Source organism: Rattus rattus, chromosome 3 (genome assembly GCF_011064425.1).
Source record: "Rattus rattus isolate New Zealand chromosome 3, Rrattus_CSIRO_v1, whole genome shotgun sequence".
NCBI classification, from domain to species: domain Eukaryota; kingdom Metazoa; phylum Chordata; class Mammalia; order Rodentia; family Muridae; genus Rattus; species Rattus rattus.
Window position 1 is genome coordinate 221,044,303 of NC_046156.1, and position 22,547 is coordinate 221,066,849.

The following is a 22,547-nucleotide window of genomic DNA, read 5'->3' on the forward strand; positions in this document are numbered from 1 at the left end:
ACTTCTAACGAAATAGATGCAGTCATTAAAGGTCTTCCAACCAAAAACAGCCCAGGTCCAGACGGATTCAGTGCAGAATTCTATCAGACCTTCATAGAAGACCTCATACCAATACTATGCAAACTATTCCACAAAATTGAAACACACGAAATTGAGCACTACCGAATTCCTTCTATGAAACCACAATTACTCTTATACCTAAACCACACAAAGACCCAACAAAGAAAGAGAACTTCAGACCAATTTCCCTTATGAATATCGATGCAAAAATACTCAATAAAATTCTGGCAAACCGAATCCAAGAGCACATCAAAACAATCATCCACCATGATCAAGTAGGCTTCATGCCAGGCATGCAAGGATGGTTTAATATACGGAAAACCATCAACGTGATCCATTATATAAACAAACTGAAAGAACAAAACCACATGATCATTTCATTAGATGCTGAGAAAGCATTTGACAAAATTCAACACCCCTTCATGATAAAAGTCCTGGAAAGAATAGGAATTCAAGGCCCATACCTAAACATAGTAAAAGCCATATACATAGCAAACCAGTAGCTAACATTAAACTAAATGGAGAGAAACTTGAAGCAATCCCACTAAAATCAGGGATTAGACAAGGCTGCACACTCTCTCCCTACTTATTCAATAGAGTTCTTGAAGTTCTAGCCAGAGCAATCAGACAAAAGGAGATCAAGGGGATACAGATTGGAAAAGAAGAAGTCAAATGATCACTATTTGCAGATGATATGATAGTATATTTAAGTGATCCCAAAAGTTCCACCAGAGAACTACTGAAGCTGATAAACAACTTCAGCAAAGTGGCTGGGTATAAAATTAACTCAAATAAATCAGTAGCCTTCCTCTACACAAAAGAGAAACAAGCCGAGAAAGAAATTAGGCAAACAATACCCTTCATAATAGGCCCAAATAATATAAAATACCTCAGTGTGACTTTAACCAAGCAAATAAAAGATCTGCATGATAAGAACTTCAAGCCTCTGAAGAAAGAAATTGAAGAAGACCTCAAAGGATGGAAAGATCTCCCATGCTCATGGATTGGCAGGATTAATATAGTAAAAATGGCCATTTTACCAAAAGCGATCTATAGATTCAATGCAATCCCCATCAAAATACCAATCCAATTCTTCAGAGAATTAGACAGAACAATTTGCAAATTCATCTGGAATAACAAAAAACCCAGGATAGCTAAAACTATCCTCAACAATAAAAGGACTTCTGGGGAAATCACTATCCCTGACTCAAGCAGTATTACAGAGCAATACTGATAAAAACTGCATGGTATTGGTACAGAGACAGACAGATAGACCAATGGAACAGAATTGAAGACCCAGAAATGAACCCACACACCTATGGGCACTTGATTTTTGACAAAGGAGCCAAAACCATCCAATGAAAAAAAGGACAGCATTTTCACCAAATGGTGCTGGTCCAACTGGAGGTCAACATGTAGAAGAATGCAGATCAATCCATGCTTATCACCCTGTACAAAGCTTAAGTCCAAGTGGATCAAGGACCTCCACATCAAACCAGATACACTCAAACTAATAGAAGAAAAAGTGGGGAAGCATCTGGAACACGTGGGCACTGGAGAACATTTCGTGAACAAAACACTAATGGCTTATGTTCTAAGATCAAGAATCGACAAATGGGATCTCATAAATCTGCAAAGCTTCTGTAAGGCAAAGGACACTGTGGTTAGGACAAAACATCAACCAACAGATTAGGAAAAGATCTTTACCAATCCTACAATGGGTAGAGGGCTTATATCCAAAATATACAAAGAACTCAAGAAGTTAGAGAGCAGGGAGACAAATAACCCTATTCAAATATGGGATTCAGAGCTAAACAAAGAATTCACAGCTGAGGAATGCAGAATGGCTGAGAAATTCCCAAAGAAATGTTCAACATCTTTAGTCATAAGGGAAATACAAATCAAAACAACCCTGAGATTTCACCTCACACCAATGAGAATGGCTAAGATCAAAAACTCAGGTGACAGCAAATGCTGGCGAGGATATGGAGAAAGAAGAACACTCCTCCATTGTTGGTGGGATTGCAGACTGGTACAACCATTCTGGAAATCAGTCTGGAGGTTCCTCAGAAAATTGGACATTGAACTACCTGAGGACCCAGCTATACCTCTCTTGGGCATATACCCAAAAGATGCCCCAACATATAAAAAAGACACGTGCTCCACTATGTTCATAGCAGCCTTATTTATAATAACCAGAAGCTGGAAAGAACCCAGATGCCCTTCAACAGAGGAATGGATACAGAAAATGTGGTACATCTACACAATGGAATATTACTCAGCTATCAAAAACAATGACTTTATGAAATTCATTCATAATGAATGGATGGAACTGGAAAATATCATCCTGAGTGAGGTAACCCAATCACAGAAAAACACACATGGCATGCACTCATTGATAAGTGGATATTAGCCCAAATGCTTGAATTACCCTAGATGCAAAGAACACATGAAACTCAAGAAGGATGACCGAAATGCAAATGCTTCACTCCTTCTTTAAAAGGGGAACAAGAATACCCTTGGCAGGGAATAGGGAGGCAAAGTTTAGAACAGAGGCAGAAGGAACACCCATTCAGAGCCTGCCCCACATATGGCCAATACATATACAGCCACCAAACTAGATAAGATGGGATGAAGCAAAGAAATGCAGGCCGACAGGAACTGGATGTAGATCTCTCCTGTAAGACACAGTCAGAATATAGCAAATACATAGGCAAATGCCAGCAGCAAACCACTGAACTGAGAATGGCACCCCTGTTGAAGGAATCAGAGAAAGGACTGGAAGAGCTTGAAGGGGCTCGAGACCCCATATGAACAACAATGACAACCAACCAGAGCTTCCAGGACTAAGCCACTACCCAAAGACTATATACATTGACTGACCCTGAGCTCCAACCTCACAGGTAGCAATGAATAGCCTAGTAAGAGCACCAGTGGAAGGGGAAGCCCTTGATCCTGCCAAGACTGAACCCCCAGTGAATGTGATTGTTGGGGGGAGGGTGGGGAGGGGAAGGCTATCTAGAAGAGGAGAGGGAGGGGTTAGGGGGATGTTGGCCCAGAAACCGGGAAGGGGAATAACAACCGAAATGTAAGTAAGAAATACTCAAGTTAATAAAGATAAGAAAAAAAAAAGAAAGAAAAAAGAAAATAAAAGATTTCCTTACTTGTTGGTGAAAGTCCAAGATTAGAAGTAGGAGCATCTGTCTTCATACAGACCAGGAAGACTTGAGGAAGGGTGATGAAGGAGAATGGAAATAAGCAGAAGCAAGGGCCAAGGACTGCCTGGAGTTCTCCCTCAGTTACCTCCAGAACTCAGCCATATTTCCTCCTATGACACATGTGAATCCACTCATATAAATGTTCTAGATATTCACAAAGTTTGCAACCAAGTGAAAAGATTCACTGCACTAGGAAAGCTCTGCAACAATCCAGTTACCAGAATAACTGTGGTGCTATTTCCAGTTCAGTCTTACCACTCACCTCTGTGAACTTGTTTATCTCCAGTGAATAAATGCATGTGTAGAAGTATAATCCAGTCACCATATAGCACACTATTCAACACACACACAGGACAGAGGCCAAGATGAAAAACCACAGCAGTCGGGGTTGGGGATTTAGCTCAGCGGTAGAGCGCTTGCCTAGCGAGCGCAAGGCCCTGGGTTCGGTCCCCAGCTCCGGAAAAAAACAAAAAACAAACAAACAAACAAACAAACAAAAACAAAAACAAAAACCACAGCAGTCAATCAGCACAAATACCAGTCTAGATCACAGATAGACATGGCTTCAGGTAAGCCAATTCCTATTCCAGCTAGGAACAGTCATCTCTCTCTACCAAAGAAGTCTGAGAAGAAGCAAGAACATGGTGTACACACCAAGATACCCCTCCAACTTGTACACTCTAGTTTACCTATAGACCAACAGTTCACAATACTGTAGACACTTTAAAAACAGACCATCACTCTGGCGTTAACATCAGCACTGTGAAACTCAGTGTTTAGACAAACCTTCTCATAGCACTCAAGACCTCATGAATATAATCCAGCCTACTAGCCAGAGAGGATGCAGTTATTTCTTCTATATCTACTGCCACAACACTATACCTGACGTCTGAACTACCTGTCAGACCTGCTCCATCTAATGTTGGAGGAAACAAAAAGACATCCTTCAAGTCCTATCGCCAAAAAGGCTTCACTGAATTAAAAATAAATAAATAAATAAACTTCATTGATGAACCAGTAGCTTTATAACTCACAAATCCTAAATCACTCTACTTTCCTGTATTTGTCAGAGTATCTATAAATGCAACATTACACAACTACATTTCTTTTACGTCCAGAAAGACCAGCATAATATTTTATACATAGTAAATAGTGCTTAACTGATTACAATATCACCCTTATATAATCACACATCTCTGGGAAGCAATATAACAAACTTGCCTGAGTCAATTAGGTACAAACAAATCACTTCCAGTGGGTACTGTACAGCAGGATACATAGTTATCATTCCTTCACAGGCCTTCTTCAACCTAGTGATCTCATGAGGAAACTTGAAAATATAAAAGCATGACAAAGTGAGTTCCATTAGCAGGAAAGCTTATGGATGAACATGTGCATAACTAGAGTACAGGAATGTCACTTACTTTAGACAAATACTGAATGAAATTCCTATAAAGTACTTGGTGATCTTCACTGGGAACGTTATCTGCTAAGTCCAGTGCATTCTCAAATGCAGTTAAAAGCTGAAACAAACCAAGAAGCTATTATATAGCATACTTAATGAAAAATGTGGCAAGCATTAAAATGAACTAAAACTCCTTTATCAGAACTAAACCTTCAACTCTTTGAACCTCACAATTCTTTGGTTTGGTTGGTTGGTCAGTTTTCTAAAGCAGGGTCTCAGTCTATCAACCTAGCAAACCTTGGACTTGTGGAAATCCTCTTGTCTCGTCCTCCCATCTACAGGAGTTACAGATGGAGCCACCACAATCTGATTGGTCCTGACAGTGCCACTCACCTGGGTAGGTGTCTCCAACCCAAGAAACCCCCAGGTACTCTTTATCAAAACACTTGTAATAACACCCATAGATATTCTGATGACCTCAGTGTTTCTTAATCCAATCAAGTTGATAAAATTGGTTATCACAACCAAGCCCTACTATATCTCATTACCACAAAAATTTCATCATAGACAATTATAAATATAAAGGGTGGAAAAATAAGTAAAATTTAACTGTTCACATAAGAGCAAATAAGGGTAATGATCTCACAATAAAGGAAACAACTTAAAACTATATATCATAATTAGATTTGTTAAATAACAAAGTAAGTATTTCAAATGGAAAAATGTGACAGTTTTTTCTGAGCACTCATTAAACTTCATCCCTTATCTTTTTTGATGATCTATCTGTTTAATGCCCAGAAATAAATTCTTAAAAGTCCACTATTAATGACAGAGAAAGAAGAGCTCTAGAAAGAAGAGCAGGTGATGTGAGGGGAAATGAGATAAACAGGGCAGGTGCTCTCATTAGGGAGGGAAAGAGAAGAGTGGGGTGGGGGAAGGAACATTAAGAAAACAAATTATCTTTTATTTTTACAAAATTACACATAGTACATATAAATGTATGTACATATATAGTTTAAATTAAGTTAAGCTGACAATGCTCCCCTCAAGAGCCATACGCTGTCTAACTAAAACCCTAACAATAGGTATGAAAAACTCCCTTTCAGTGTGGTACTACAGAACACTGCTATTGACCTCAACTGCCACCCAGAGGTTGAAAGTAAGTCCCTGCTGTTGAAGACATCATGAACTTTGAACAAAAGACTTGGAAGATGAGAGCTCGATCTGACTTGAAAGTATGCTTCCCTGTATGCTAACTTTCATAGTCCTGATAGCTGCCAAAGGGAGCCACCCAACTACTGAAGCCTAGAACCCCAACAACAACCCTGACAAGATTTCCTAGAGACACGGTGGTGGCATTCATATTTTGCTGATATGGACTTAATATCTGTCTAATTGAACTTAAGGGTTGCTCAGCAGGAGGTAAATCAGACCTAGTACTGGAAGTCTAACCAAATACCCAAGGCCAGTGAAGTATGGATCTTAGAAAAGAACCAGCATAGCTCACTCTCTACAAAATGCATGAAGTGTAACCCTTACTAAAGAACCTTCTCTTTGTAACAGAGAACATTAGAAAAAAACCACGATGGGTCAAAATGCAGAGAACAGCTGACTTTGGAGTGCTCAGCCTAAAGACATATACCTCTGAACACAACTTCTGCATGTGAGCCTCAGATAAAATTGCAGAAGAGAGGACAGAAAACTTTAAGAGTCAGAGAACTAGGAAATCTGCTGTGAAACTGTGTTTTATAGAAGTTACAGGGAGCACATCTGTGACACCTCAATAATAAAACACCATGTGAACAGGGAAGGGGGAAGTCTCATGGGCCCCATCCCTAGACAAACAACTACAGGTGACTCAATGCTGAGAGCAAGATTAGGCTTCCCCAGAAAGGTGTCCCTAATTAACCAATTAACCAATTTTACACCAAGTGTTGTCAGCCCTTGAAATCATATACATGCATGCAACACTGAATGAACTCAGATCTCAGATAAATATAAATGTGTATATGTATGCGTAAGAATTAACATCTATGGCTGTAAATATACATAAATATATAATGGTAAAAATTAAAGAAGGTCAGGAATTTTAGAGAAGTTTGGGGGTAGCATGGAGAGGTTGGAGGAAAGAAAGAAAAGAAGAAAAATGTTACAATTATATTTTAATTTTTTTTTTAGGACTATGAAAAGTATAGGAGGTAAGGAGAAAGAGTAGAAAAATGGTTGAGTGTAATCAATGAATAATTTATATATGATTTCCATAAATATGCATGGCTAATATGTTTATTGAAAATTGTTAGACATTGTGATATATGTCTGTACACAGCAGACTGAGGCAGGATAATCAAGAATTCCAAGTTAGGTAGAAGAATGCAAATCGACTCATTCTTATCGCCCTGTACAAAGCTTAAGTCCAAGTAGATCACGGACCTCCACATCAAACCAGATACACTCAAACTAATAGAAGAAAAAGTGGGGAAGAGCCTCAAACACATGGGCATTGGGGAATATTTCCTGAAAAAAAACACCAATGGCTTATGCTCGAAGATCAAGAATCAACAAATGGGACCTCATAAAACTTCTGTAAGGCAAAGGACAGTCATTAGGGCAAAACAGCAACCAACAGATTGGGAAAAAAATCTTTACCAAATCCTACATCTGATAGAAGGCTAATATCCAAAATATACAAAGAACTCAAGAAGTTAGACTCCAGAGCACCAAATAACCCTATTAAAAATGGGGTACAAAGCTAAACAAAACATTCTCAGCTGAGGAATATTAAATGGCTGAGAACCTAAAGAAATGTTCAATATTCTTAGTCATCAGGGAAATGCAAATCAGAACAACCCTGAGATTCCACCTCACACCAGTCAGAATGACTAGGATAAAAAAGTCAGTTGACAACAGATGCTGGTGACGATGTGGAGAAAGAGGAACACTCTTCCACTGTTGGGATTGTAAGCTGGTACAACCACTCTAGAAATCAGTCTGGAGGTTCCTCAGAAAATTGGACATTCCCAAATGATACTCCAACATACAACAAAGACACATGCTCCACTATATTTATAGTAGCCTTATTTCTAATACCCAGAAGCTGGAAAGAACCCAGATGCCCTTCAGCAGAGGATTGGATACAGAAAATGTGGTACATCTACACAATGGAGTACTACCTCAGCTATCAACAACAATGACTTCATGAAATTCATAGGCAAATGGATTGAACTAGAAAATATCATCCTGAATGAAGTAACCCAATCACAGAAAAATACACATGGTATGCACTCACTGATAAGTGGATATTAGTCCAAAAGCTCTAATTACCCAAGATACAATCCACAGACCACATGAAGCTCAAGAAGGATGACCAAGGTGTGGATGCTCCAGGCTTTCTTAAAAGAGTGAATAAAAATATTCATAGGAGGAGATATGGAGGCAAAGTTTGGAGCAGAGACTGAAGGAATGGCCATTCAGAGCGTGCCCCACCTGGGGATCCAGTCCACATATATACAGTCACTAAACCTAGACAATATTTATAAAGCCAAGAAGTGCATGCTGAGAGAAGCCTGATATAGCGGTCCCCTGAGAGGCTCAGCCAGAGCATGACAAATACAGAAGCAAATGCTAGCAGCAAATAATTGACCTGAGAACAGGGTTTCTGTTAGAGGAATTAGAGAATGGATTGAAGGAGCTGAAGGGGCTTGCAACCCCATAAGAACAATACCAACCTACCAGAGCTCCCAGGAACTAAACCACCATCCAAAGTGTACACACAGACAGACCCATGGCTCCAGCTGCATATGTAGCAGAGGATGGCCTTGTTAGGCACCAATGGGAGGAGAAGCCCTTGGTCCTGCCAAGGCTGGACCCCCAGTATAGGGGAATGTGAGGGTAGGGAGGCAGAAAGAGGGAGCAATTGTTGAGGGAGCAATTGGGGAATAGGATAGGGGATTATAGATGGGAAACCAGGAAAGGGAATAACATTTGAAATGTAAATAAAAAATATCCAATAAAAAAAAAAAGAATTCCAAGTTAACCTAGGCTGCAATGATGAAACATTGAATCAAAATCAAAACAAAGAAGCAAACAAAAGTGTGTGTGTATGTGTGTGTGGTTTGTGTGTGTATCTATGTGTATGTGTATGTGTGTGTGTATGGTTCGTGTGTATTGTACATGCAGTTATATTTGTGTGTATCTGTGTGTGCATGTGTATGTGTATGCATATGATTGTGAGTATGTATGAGTGTATGTGTTTATATGTGTGAATGTGCATTTGTGTTTGTGTGGTGTGTGTGTATGTGTGTTGAGTGTGACTATGTGCATTGTGTTTGTGTGTGTATCTATGTATGTGTATTAATTAGAGACAAACTACCTCAGTGTTCAGCATGGCCCTAGAATGTGCAGGATCCTAGATTCAATTGCTAGCATAGAAAGAAAAAAGGAAGGGAGAAATAATGGGGTGGGGGGAAGAAAATGAAAAGGGAAGAGAACAAAGGAGAGTGGATGGGGAAAGAAGACAGGAAGGGAATAAGAGTGGAGACAGGGACAAAAAAAAAAAAAAAAAAAAAGACACAGAGGAATAGATAAACTCAGGAGGTTAGGGCCAGCCTGGGCAACATAGTAAGATATTACTTTTTTTTTTAATGAATTATCTTCCATGAAGTATAAATAAATCAAATATATACTTAATTTTGGTATTTTCAATACTGTTAACTTATAGTATTTTAAGAAGTATAGTAAAGCTACATTATGTAGATAGAGTTTAAAAGAAATAGATGAGCTACCCAAGTTGTCACCACTAAATATCTTCCACAACTTCTTACACACAGATAAGTCATTATTATTGCACATTGTAATTTGCACCTAAACATCTTGGAAAGACATGGGTTGAGGGTTTCATCACCAGCCTATAGTGTTCTTGGTAGGTGGCAGAAGCTTCAGAAAGTGAGGCCCAGTAAATGGAAGGCAGATCCCCATGAAGAAGGTACTAGACCCGGCCCTTCCTTTAGCTCTTTCCATCCTAGTGAGCACAGGTGAACAGTTCTGATCTGCATGGGCTGCTGCCCTTGCTGCCTTGCCATGCTGTACACAAGAACCAATAGGCAGATGGTCAGTACACTCCCAACCTCTGAAGCTGTGAGCCACGATGCCCTTCCTCCTTTTAGGTGGGTTTCTTACACCGTGTTTAATAGTCAACCCTTCGGGGACTGCCTGGCATTCAGCACATCCTTAACATTAATTTCGAGCACAGGAACAAATTACCAAATAGAGAAGTAAACATATAAAAACAGGTTTTCATTGTGTATAGTTTATAACTATTATTTTAAACTACATCCAATTTAACAAGCATACACTGAGTAGCCATTTATTACAATAAAAAATTAAGTTACTATTAAACTTCTAATAAAATATGTAAGAAATATTCCCAGCTATGGTTTAAAACTAATGTTTTATATTTTAAAAATTCTTTCAATGACTTGGAAATCAATATACTAAAAAAGAACATTATCTAATATAGTCTGTTAAATATAAATATTCCAATTGAATTAACAAACAGTTATTAATTAGTTCAGTACCTTTACTTAACAAGTATAAGGAATAATAGCAACAAAGTACAACTTTCTAGAAGTTACCGCAGTTTTGAAAAAGTTAGCTTTCACATGTTTTCCTTTCTACGGTGACTAAGTTAATGATCTATTGTGGATTATTATGAATACAAGGGCATAATATTCTAAGACCCAAGTCTACCCCTTCACACTACCTGGGACTGTAAGCAAAGGTTTCTAATTTTATCATCAGCAAGAACCTGGAGGAATTGCTCACCCAACACACAGGACTTTCCTGTGTCACTTCACTGTGCTTCCACTTTCTAAATTGAATTAAACTATGAACTTTCATTGCATAGACCCTGAGAATCAAGGCAGCCATACCATCTGCTGGGTCTCATCATTCTGATCTTCTGCATCCTCAGCAAGCAACTGACTCAGCTTTCTCCACAGCTCATAAAGCTCTTGTCGGTCTGCTCCATCTTCCTGCCGCACCTTTATCAGTCTATACCATGTCCGAGCCACCTGGTGAAAAGAGTGAAATAGTTACGTTACCATAAACTTAAAATGTTAAACCTAACAACCAAAGTGATTTCATCCATTAACATGTAAAAACAGCAAAAGTAAAAATAGCATTCTATGTGAACTCTGATCAAAAAAAGGGGGAAAAAAGTTGACTAAGGAAACTTCTAGAACCCCTCTATCAGAAATACCACTAAGTCACAAGACAAATGACTACATCCCCAATGCCCATAACTTAGAAGGTAACAATATGGCTCAATAAACTCCACAGGTACACTACTTAGGAAACTTAAACTAGTCTTAAAGTTTTGAAGATAGGATATCCTAAATTTGAATTGTAATTGTTTCCAAAATATTGTAATTTATTTTTCAAATTTTTGATATCATACTGTATCTTAATTTTTCACTTTTATCCAAGCTAGATAAAAGCTCTTTCCCAATAGCATTTTCATGGGAAGTAGCTCAGAAGTCACTGGCCCACCTCTAGGTGTTTCTTCTCCTGGTGATAGAGATCCACAAGTTTCTTACACACGTCACACCACTTCTGTTTGTCAACACTTAGGTTCAAAAGAAAAGGAAGAAGACATTTTAATTCGATAGCAGAAACAACCAAACACTTAAAAAGCCTGAAACAATTGATACTGTAGTATTATTTTATCCAACAAGCCTAAAGATCATCTTTTATTATCTTGACTATAAATTTTAAAATTCCACATTGAGTCAATCATCTTAATAGTCTTCTCGGTCTATTTAAATCACAAAAAAACTGTGACAAACTTCTGGAAGAAAATTGTTTCTGAATTCTCAGTAAATGTTTGCAGTCCTTCTATGGTAGTTACTTCTGGTTGTCACGTTAACTACATCTGGAATTAACTAAAACCTAAGCCACTGGGTAGAGCTGAGAGGGATTTTTCTTGACTGAATTATTTAGGGTGGGAAGACACACCTTAAACTCTGGACCTCATCTTCAGGTGGCCATCTACATAGTGGACTGAGAAGAAGGGAGCTGTGCTTGGCTGCTCTCGCTCACTCTGGCAAGTCCTTTCCTTCACGGGCGGGAGAGTCTACTTCTTTGAAATTGAGTTTGCCAAAGACCATCTGAGACATCCAGCCTCAGGGACCAAACTGTTATTGGATTCATGGACTTTCTACAGTTGGAACTGTTGGACCACAGCCTGTCAGTCATGCTAATAAATCTATTTATACATGTCAATTCATTCTATCAGTTCTCTTTCTCTAGAGAGCCCTAACTAACACATTTGAATAGAATAGAATTATTCTAATTCAAATTTGGAAAGAAATTAGCCTTTCCCCACATATTCTTACCTTTCATAGAGATCCAATAGCTTTCGGTATACACCAGGTAAATCATCTTTAGCATTTATGTGATTACACTTCTCATACAAACTTGCTAGCCCCTAAAACAGGAAGTGGTAATGACTGTTCTTAGCAAAATCTCAAATGTCCCAAAATTTATTTACTGTGTGAAATAATGTGCTAACATCTACAAAGTAGCATAGTTTACAGATGAAATATGTGTGAAATTTCCTTCCAAGTAAACTAAAGGTGGTAGGGAAACTTTATATTTAAAGTCTTTATATTTAAAAATAATCTACTAGGTAGGAAATTAAGTAGTGACAAACAGTATCTTGGACATCTAAACCTAACTTTTCATTTAGAAAATTTAATTTTGTTCATGAGACAGGTTTAAGTACTTGTTTTAACACTGGGACCTACATTCTGGAGAATGGAAAACAAGTGCTTGCCCTATATTACAAGAAATAAAAGGTGTCTGCATACCTGCCAAGCAAGGAGCTGCTCTGGCTCTAGTTCAGCGGCTTTCTTATAGGCGCCCTGGGCCTGATCAGGCTGTCCAAGTTCAGCTGCAGCAACACCAATAAAAACCCAGGCATTATAGTTATCTTTCTCTTGTTTTAACACTGTCTGATTAAAAAAATTAAGAGTAAATCATTACATTTTGGAAACTACTTAACAAACAACAAAACAATAGTCTGTTATGAATCAGGACACTAGATCTGCCACTAACAGAGTGACCTTTAGAATCATAGCTAGCCAGGTACTGTAAAGGAAATACTGTAAAGGGTTTGGAAAGTGAAGTGTTTTCCTGTAAAGTGCCCACGGGATCTTGATACCTACATCAAGTAGCTTGAGGGCCTGCCGATGAGAATGCTGGGTAGAAGAGAATGGTGATGCTGGGTAGTAATGCTGGGTAGAAGACAACAGTAATGTTGAGTAGTAATGCTGGGTAGTAAAAGACAACAGTAATGCTGGGTAGGAATGCTGGGTACAACAGTAATGCCTAGCCCCATTCCACTTCCACAGCCCTCCATCCAACACCAATATTTTCTTTTTCATAGTAATATTTTCCCATATTAAAGATGGATTCTTCATGGCAGTAATAAGTCAATTTACCCTAATGTCAATATACCAAGCATGTTCAAGTGTTTAAATAACACCAGCCATCTAGAACAAAGGTATATAGAAATGAGGCATTCAGAAATGCAAGTTACCTCCATAGTTTAAGGCAACAATTAATATGTTCTATGAAAAGAAAAGAAAAAAAAGAACTAGGAGCCTGTTAAGGGTTTGCATATTCTAGGGAAGATCATATTCCTATGAGTTGAACCTCTCCAATAATTAGGCTCATGTGCAAACACACAGTTCCAGCAATCTGTCGCCAGTATACTATACAAGCTGCCATCTATCCACTAATACTGCTTCCTACAAAACTCAACCAGGGATTTGCCAAAATGAAACCCTACCATTAGGGCATGTTCTGCCTGTGTTCTGAACACCAAGTACAACTAGTGGCATAAAACTGCTTATCAACTGATACAGCTACATGTCAACCACCAGCCACTAATCACTGTCTAAGTAGCAACTGGGGCTTCCGTATCTGAGATATGTTTTAAAGGAAAGGTCACATGCAAAAGAAATGTGACAATAGAAAATTCTGAGAGAACTAGAGAGGAAAGTACCTAACTGTGTGCACACAAACCCGAGGCAGCTTCCACAAAGGAAGACCTATGCCATGCCGCACAGCTCTGTGAGACGCAACCAGGGCAAATACATTATTAGGCAGTGTTGCTTTAGTGTCAACCAATTCTGGTTACCACAGATAAGAGACGCCTGCCATTGCTTTGTTCTCCACCATAAATTACAAGCTACTTGGTGAAATTCATGTCAAAATTTTGTAAATACCTACAGAAAGATACCCGTGCTAAGTAAGGTAACAGGAACATGGGCCAGCCAAATGGCTCATTGGGCCACCCTGGCTTATGGAACTAAGTTCAGTCCCTGAAACTCAACACGAAGGTACAAAGAATTGGCTCACAAAGTTGTTCTCTGATGTCCACATATGTATGCCCCATACCATGCATAAATACATTACACACACTAATAATAATTAGAAATAGTAATAACTATATAGATGTGTAAGCATAAGTACATTATCTGTTAGATAAGCTCTGTGCTGGAGGAAACAGTTCCTCTCACCTCACTCCACAGACTGCATCTTCCATCTAAACACTGTTCACCTTTCATATCAGATTAGTACCATCATGGCTTCACAGGTCTGCTAATCTCAGTCATCAATATATTTTTATGAATATACCTCTTACATTCAGAGAGGCTGGTATCTTTGCTGAACCTCACAGCCAAATAAACCTTGAGGCCACGAAAGAATTAGAATCAAATTGGGTGTAGTGACTCACACTTAGGATCTCAGCACTCAGGTGGCAGAGGCAGGAGAATCACTGTGAGTTCAAGGCCAGTCTGGTCTAAAAAGAGAGTTCCACTGCAGACAGGGCTACACAGAGAGACCCTGTCTCAAAAAATAAACAAGGCAAAACAAAACAAAAATCCTGCTGTGTACTTAGCCTGTTTGTTTAACCTGCCTTTAAGAGTAACAATGTAACAAACAACCTTACCATGTAACACAGCTTTAATTGTAAATAGCATATTCTCTCATGCTCCTGATTCAAAGAGTAATGCATGTGTGTCTACATGTGTGCTATGATAATCATTTGCTGAAAACAGCAGACAGGTCAAAAGTGTCCTTAAACAAATATCTACCATAAGCACTGGAAGCAACATGGACATAAGTAATAAGGCTTCATTGTCACATTTGCTTTCCTGAATGCTTCTTGGCCACTTAAGTTCAGTCCCCTGCAAAATTCTGTTAATCAATGCCTTTCCTTTGTGATGCTTTCTAGGCTCATCAATAAGACTTAGCAAAAGCCTGTCTGTGAGGGAAAAGCTCACAAGACAGCTCTCAGACAGGCACAGAGTGAGACTCACGTAGCAAACAACTCTAGAACCATAAACTACAGACAGAGGGGTCACAGGGAAAGAAGCAGGGAATCAAAACTGGGCTTGTTCTTGGCCAAAGGAAATGCTCTGATTTCTTCCCTTTCCATGCACCAGTGTGCTCTGGTGCCTCTGAGGCAATCACTAATGTGCCTGGCACACCTACCCAACCAACTGATTATTGTAATGGTTTCATGGTAAAAGCTCTCAGCCTCGGACTCTCCTTCCTATTCCTGTGGCTTCATCCCTCCTTACAATCCATGATTGCCACACCTCCTCCTGCCTCCCATTCCTGCCTCCACTGCCTCTCTCCTCATCATTCTTACCATCCATAACTGAACTCCATCAGTCAGAGATCTCAATCTTCAAATGGGACCTTATATCACAAAAAAACAGAAGCCATCGGAGAAAAATACTCTTATTTTCCCATCACTAACCAACAAATTGCGCCCCCTGTATGTATCTGCACCTATCTTTTCCCTGTTAAAACAGAAGAGGACTAAAGGGCTGCCTCCTCTTATGATAGGGGCTGCAGCCTGTTGCCTCCCTAAGGACTTCACTGCTACCCCCATCCTCTCTCTAACACAGTCAGTTTCTCTTTAACAAGGACATTCCCATTGGCAAGCTTCAGAGTCTTGATTCTTCAACCCACTGGTCAGATACAATTAAGGTCAAACACCTTAAATAATAAAAATGCTGAGTAGGCAAAGTGGCTCAGAGGTTAAGGTTCCTGCTATCAAATATAATTTGAGTTCAAGCCCCAGGAACCACATGGTAGGAGAGAACTGATTCTTACAATTTGTCCTCTGGCCTCTACAAACACAATACACATAACAGACACATTTTAAAATATAATACAAGCATTACCATCAATAATAATGATAACAATAGTGTAATAACAATGATGATGATGCTAACGTATAGTGGCATTTCATAAAGCAAGGTGCTTATGATACTTCTGCCGATGAAAACAGAGCTTTGATGACTAAGCAATGTGGAATATTAAGTGCAGCAATAGAAGCCCACCCCACTGATAAGGAGAGAGGAGTCCCACTGTTCTACGGGTTCTATCACTTGACTGAATGTGGACAATGAAAGACTTATATCCACAAATAACCCATAAATTGGTAAAATATTTGAATGCCCAAGAAACAAATACCCTTTACCTTGCAATGTTTCAAAACGTCTTTGTACTCCTTGTTTCTGATTGCATCTCTTGCATTTTTTAGAGCAGTTTTCACTTCTTTGCTGGACATTCTATTAAGACAAGAAGCTGCAGTGAATCTACAAGAATATCTCCCAATGTTAAGAGTCCCAGTAAACTTAACCATCTGAAAAAGGAGAATCTAATCCCTTCTCTCCTGTATGCTTTCCCTCCTGCTGTACACATAGTTCATCCCCTCGATTCTTCAGACTTCTATTCAAATGTCTCCTCACATTGAACCACTCCCTGGACAAGCTTGCTACGATTTTAATCTTCCCTCTCCTATCTAAAATCGCCAATATCCCCTTATGCCCTTCCCTTGCTTTATTTTATTTCCAATACTAACGCCTCTCCTGTACCGTATATTCTATATCTCTACTTGATTAATGTATATCCTAACCCCAGCAGAATCTCAGTTCCGTATTAACAGGGTTTTGTTGGTCTTTGTTTTCCATCTCTAGGACTTAGTCTGACGAATGCAAGTGAGCAATAAACACATGCTGAAATGCAGCTGTATTAGAATTATACTCACTCTCCACACACTGAGCTAAAATACAGATGATCTTATGAACAAACACCTATAATATATAGTAACCCCAAGCCAATTTTAAAAGCAAGATCCAATAAAATAAGCTCAAGATGGAGAAAAACACAATAGCTTTAGTAACTAGGAGAGAGAAATTTTTAAAGGCTAAAAAAGTTATTTTAATACTAAGATGTAATCAGGATGCAAATTGTCTTCATATTGAGGATTACCATAATAACATTACTTCCTCTAATAAGATATATAAATGTTTACACATAAATATAAGAGTGGTTACTATGCAAACATTGTACACTAACTGCAGCCATGAAGAGACCACTCATACCCAGATGTGGCAGCACATTCCTGTAATCCCATCACTAGGGGGGTGGGGGCAGGATGATGAAGAGTTCAAGGCCAACCTCTGTCACACAGCAAGTTCAAAGCCAATCTTCCCTACATGAAACCTTTGTACAATAATTTAAATAATTTTAAATAACTTAAAAATTTTTAAAATTTAAAGATATTTTATTTTATAGGCAAAGTACTCTATTTAATATTAAAGTACATTAATTTAACTATAGTAGCCAATGTTAATATTTTAAAAGTTACCAAATTACCCAAACCAAATGCAATCACAAGATAATTCTTTTTTAATAATACAATTTTTTAAAGAGAGAAACATTTGCATTTTCTACTCACCTGATCACTTTCTAATCTCATCATAAAGATAAAACAAAGTTAGGTAAATACTAAGCAGCTACAGACTCCAGATATTTAGAGAAACAAAGTCCCGCAATGCACATCATAGTATTCAAATACAGCAAGGGAACAGAGAAACTACTCTCCCTCAGTAAACATACTAACATATTTCACAAGCATTACATGAACACAATCCAATAACATAGTACATGGACACAGTTGATTAATGCTACGCTAACATAATACACAAACACTGTTTATGAACACAGTACATTGACACTTTATGCAAACAGAATACACTAACACAGTACACTAATACTGTACATACATTAATACAATATACTAACACAGTCCATTAATGTAGCACATTAACTCAATACACTAATATAGTATTCTATCACTGTACACTAACACAATACACTCATGCAGCATAATAATGTAGTACATTAACACAATATATTAATGCAGTACATTAACACTGTACACAAACAGTACATTAAGGCAAAATACTAACACTATACACAAAAATTGCACACGAACACTGTACACTAATACAGTACACTAACACTTTACACAAACACAGTATACTAACACTTTACACTAAAACAATACACTCATGCAGAACGCTAACTGTATACACAAATACAGTATACTAACTGTTGGTATTTAGTTTAGGCTCCACCCCACAGATACCTGGCTGTTGCCAGGTGTGCCTGACTCACTATAAAAGGAGCTGCTTGCCCCCTCCTCACTCTCTTGTTCTCTCCTCTTGCTCTGCTCCCTCTCTCTCCCCATGCCCCTCCCCTCTCCCAAGTGCTCATGGCTGGCGTCTACTCTTCTACTCCTATAATATCTCTCTCTTTCTCTCTCTCTACCTTTCTCTGTCTCTACTGCCCTCCCCATGCCCTGAATAAACACTATTTTATATTATATCGTTGTATGGCTGGTACCTCAGAGGGGGAAGGGATGCCTCAGCATGGGCCTGCAGAGGAACCGCCTTCCCCCACACCTTACCATGCCTCCACCAAACATATTCCTGCCTTCTCTCTTTTTATAAAACACAACACTAACATAATACACTAACGGAGTACACTAATTTAATACACTAACATGTAACACTAATGCAGTACACTAACATATTACACTAATATAATACATTAACACACTATATTAACACAGTATACACTAACGTGCTACACTGATACAGTGCACTAACATGATACACTAACATAATATACTGAAACAATACACTAACAGAATACCACCAGTACATTCTAGCCAAACTGAAATGCACAAATACGAAACAAAAGAGATGTATAAATTTAAGAGACTTGAAGATAGTTGTTTTAACTTAAAAAAAAAAGATAGCATTCAGAATAATATAAAAATTACAACATTAAAACATCAGTTTATCTGTGATACATTCAGATTTCCCAAATATAATGCAACATCTTATTGCAATAATTACTTAATTACACATGACATTATGTCATCTCTGAATGAGTACCTTACCTGAAAGTATCTTGATATTGATTTAGAGGTGAACTAGAAAAGAAATTCTTTTAGTCTATGAGTCTTGATGGCAGCAGTTAACAAAGTTTAGCATTGATCTCACATTAGCTTTCTCAAGCCGCGTTCCTTCTGCAAGGTAACCTGTAGACTAAAAAGAAAAGGTCAGTGAAGATAACTGACTCATACAAATAGAGAGATCCAAGTAAAAAAATAAAATAAGGAAGACCGTAGGTGGGAGCATAAACAAGGAAGAAACAACAGACAATCTCCACGTGGGCACCAAGCTCACCAGTGCGAGGAAAAAAAAAAAAACCAAAAGACCCTGCTGCCTAAAGAATACAATCTGAATCAGGAGAAACACCTACGACTTTACATGAAATCTGAGAGAACCAAATGCCAGACTAAAGGAGAAATAGGCAGGTACAGTAGGAACTTTGAGAAGACGCACTGTGTGAGGTAATAAATGACAACAGGAGAAGACAGACCACAACAATGCAGAAAAGAAAGAACCTCACTTCAGTCAGAGACATCGCATAAAGAGAAAGGAGAGAGCAGGAGAACATGAAAGAAACAAGAGAGGATGAGAAAATCACACTGAACAGACCACAGGACATACACCAAATATCAGAAGCAAACTAGGGTTAAGTAGCTGCCAAAGATTACAGATCTTGAGAGTCAGGTAGACAGGCTTAGACTAAGGACAGCTGACAGACATCAGACTGTATGCTACATTTGAAGCCCACTAGAAGCACACTCTCTCTCTTGATAAGAACTGTGTGTTCAGGATCTTCCCTATCCACCTGCTTCCATATGTAATTCTTCACACTGCAATGAAACCATCTAGTCCCTTCCCATTCCTTCTTCATTTAGCCATAGGATGCAGACTCTAACACACATATACACGAAAGCACATATAAAAAGAAGAGGCCCATTAACCATTTTTTAAAAATAAACATTAGAACGCTGACCACAAATTAAGTAACATTCAAAATCTTTTTCTTTCATAAAAAATCTGTTATCTAAAATTGCTCCATTCTCCTCTGTTTTGGGTATTTCCCTCAATTGTAAGCATTTCTAAGACTATTAAGTCTTTTGAAAGGCTGCAATGCTATTCCACAACAAGGTAGTACTTTCCCTGACCCCTCATTTCCCATCATTTGTCTTCTCTCCCAAGTTAACACTCAGCAAACTATGTTAAAAGATGCCGAACACAGTAACTGGTTACCAAGAGAAAATGCATAATTTTTGCATTCTTTTATGCGATGAAAAATTTCCAACTAGCAATTTTAAAATTTGTTATTCAAATTAAGCTTAAAAAGTAGCAATAATTATATTTTCATAGAAACTAAGTCACAACAAAGAGTAGTAAAAAGTCTACAGGTATTTGCTTTGACCATAGTATGATATAAAAGAATATCCATCATAGTCCTGCTGCTGAAGGATCGGGAATAGATCGTTCTGTACAGACAGACGGACTGCCTGTGATTTAGCACCTCTCTTACCTGTTACCACACCTGCATCTTCTTCCTGAACTGAATGCCAAGTTGTTCCTTACCCATTTTTCACCTAAAGTAAACACAACCATGAAATAGTGATATTCAACACCCAAATCCTTCCACATCATTTTAAAATTACATTCACCATGACCATAATTTAAAACATGAAAAATAAATGTATATGATTTTTAATCTTTCATCTTTCAGAGAACCACTAATCTTCATCTCCAAATTTCTGAACCTGGTTTAAACCAGGACTTAAGCTGTTTCAATTGTGCCTCCTTTTCACCTGTAAAATATTAATGCAACCCCGAGGACAGAGGCACAGAAACAAAGGTATATAATCAATATGACAGCAAATCATAAAGAAATGTATGTTAGGGGCCAGAGAGATGGCTCAGCGGTAAAGAGCACTGACTGCTCTTCCAGGGGTCCTGAGTTCAAATCCCAGCAACCACATGGTGGCTCACAACCATCTGTAATGAGATCTGATGCCCTCTTCTGGGGTGTCTGAAGAGAGTGGCAGTATAGTCACATACATAAAATAAATAAATCAAAAAAAAAAAAAGAAATGTATGTTAAAGCAATTATTTGATATACAAGTGATCAATTAAAGAACAAAGAAATTTGCATAATAGTGGAATGAATGTTTATTCCTACATAAAGAATTAAATCTTGGCTGGGTATTTGATACAGTATGATACACAGTATCTTTAACAACTTTCGGAACCTTCAAAATCATTATTTTGATTTTAGATTGTCGATAATAAGGACACTTCTTCCCATACATACAGAGCAGACAGTGGCAGAAATAACAGTAATGGTCATTTCAGAAACTGTTGGAAATCCTGTCCTCATCCGGAATTCAAAATAATATGGTTACCTAAATAATGACAGTGACAGCTGAAATGCCAATATGGATGCTGAAGATCTCAAAAGGCTCCACCTCTAGATGAAGAGCTATGGCAATTAATGACTCTAAGGTAGATCTGGGAACACTAATTGGTTATCCAATACCAAGTAGTCAACCCTAAACATATACATACGAGTCACATTAAACTGACTCAGCAGGTTGTAGTTATATTTTCATTTCTATCTGTGTGTGCATAACAATAACAATCGTTAAAACGTTAAAAATTGTTAACAATCGTTAAATGAGTTTGAGAGAAGGTAGTTGTAGGAAGACATGAATGGTACCGGAAAGAATTGGGGAAATGATGTAAATACAGTACACACCAACAATTTTTTAATTAAAAAGATAACCTGGGGTTGGGGATTTAGCTCAGTGGTAGAACGCTTGCCTAGCAAGCGCAAAGCCCTGGGTTCGGTCCCCAACTCCGGAAAAAAAAAAAAATAATAACCTAACTCAACCCATCTGCAACCTCATCCCTTGCTCTCTGAGGAGGTAATCTTCTTACCTGTTTAACTCACAAGAACTGTCATCAAAAATGAGTATATCCTCTTCAAATCAGCTATTACACAAGTACTAATAATAATAAAGCTTAAGGTACTCCAGAGCTCCTCAACAAAAACATATTAGAATTTTTAATTGTTCTATGGAGATGTGTGTTCTTCCCCAACTCAGTAAGTACCCAAAACAATGCTTATATTATCTGGAGCCGCTTATGTACTCAATCTCTGTTGGCTAGTTTTATGACAACCTGACTGAGGTTTAAGTCATCTGAGAAGAGGGAACCTCAACATGCCTCCTGTTAAGTAGTACACATAAAACACATGACTGGCAATCTAGCTTCCAAAGTCTAGATCACCTAAAAGCAATGTGAGAATACTCACATACTCTTTTGGATAGTCCTCCAGTATTCTAACTGTGTGTCCTTGCTTCACCCAACTGTTCAGTCTGCCCTCTCTTACTTCTTTCTACCTAGTCTCATGTTACTCATAGCAAGGCCAAGTTGAAGTGTCAAGCATACAATCTGCTCTACACCAAATTCACACCAGTCCAATCCTGTATCATTTATGACCTATGCCAGCATTTCCAAAAACATATTCCAAGGAACATGCTTGAAGGCATT

At 38.3% G+C, this 22,547-nt stretch overlaps 1 protein-coding gene across 1 annotated transcript in view; it reads right to left on the bottom strand.

The window, feature by feature from the left end:
* The window catches only part of Ttc37 (tetratricopeptide repeat domain 37), a 108,608-nt gene that overhangs the window by 81,433 nt on the left and 4,628 nt on the right, over nucleotides 1-22,547 (bottom strand). The window contains exons 3-11 of the mRNA XM_032899117.1: nucleotides 20,521-20,584; nucleotides 19,019-19,166; nucleotides 16,244-16,334; nucleotides 12,549-12,692; nucleotides 12,075-12,166; nucleotides 11,230-11,305; nucleotides 10,611-10,751; nucleotides 4,703-4,801; nucleotides 4,500-4,608 (exon numbers count right to left, since the gene is read on the bottom strand). Coding sequence (XP_032755008.1) covers nucleotides 4,500-4,608; nucleotides 4,703-4,801; nucleotides 10,611-10,751; nucleotides 11,230-11,305; nucleotides 12,075-12,166; nucleotides 12,549-12,692; nucleotides 16,244-16,333 — 751 coding nt within the window. The 5' untranslated portion in view covers nucleotide 16,334; nucleotides 19,019-19,166; nucleotides 20,521-20,584. The remainder of the gene's footprint in view (nucleotides 1-4,499; nucleotides 4,609-4,702; nucleotides 4,802-10,610; nucleotides 10,752-11,229; nucleotides 11,306-12,074; nucleotides 12,167-12,548; nucleotides 12,693-16,243; nucleotides 16,335-19,018; nucleotides 19,167-20,520; nucleotides 20,585-22,547) is intronic.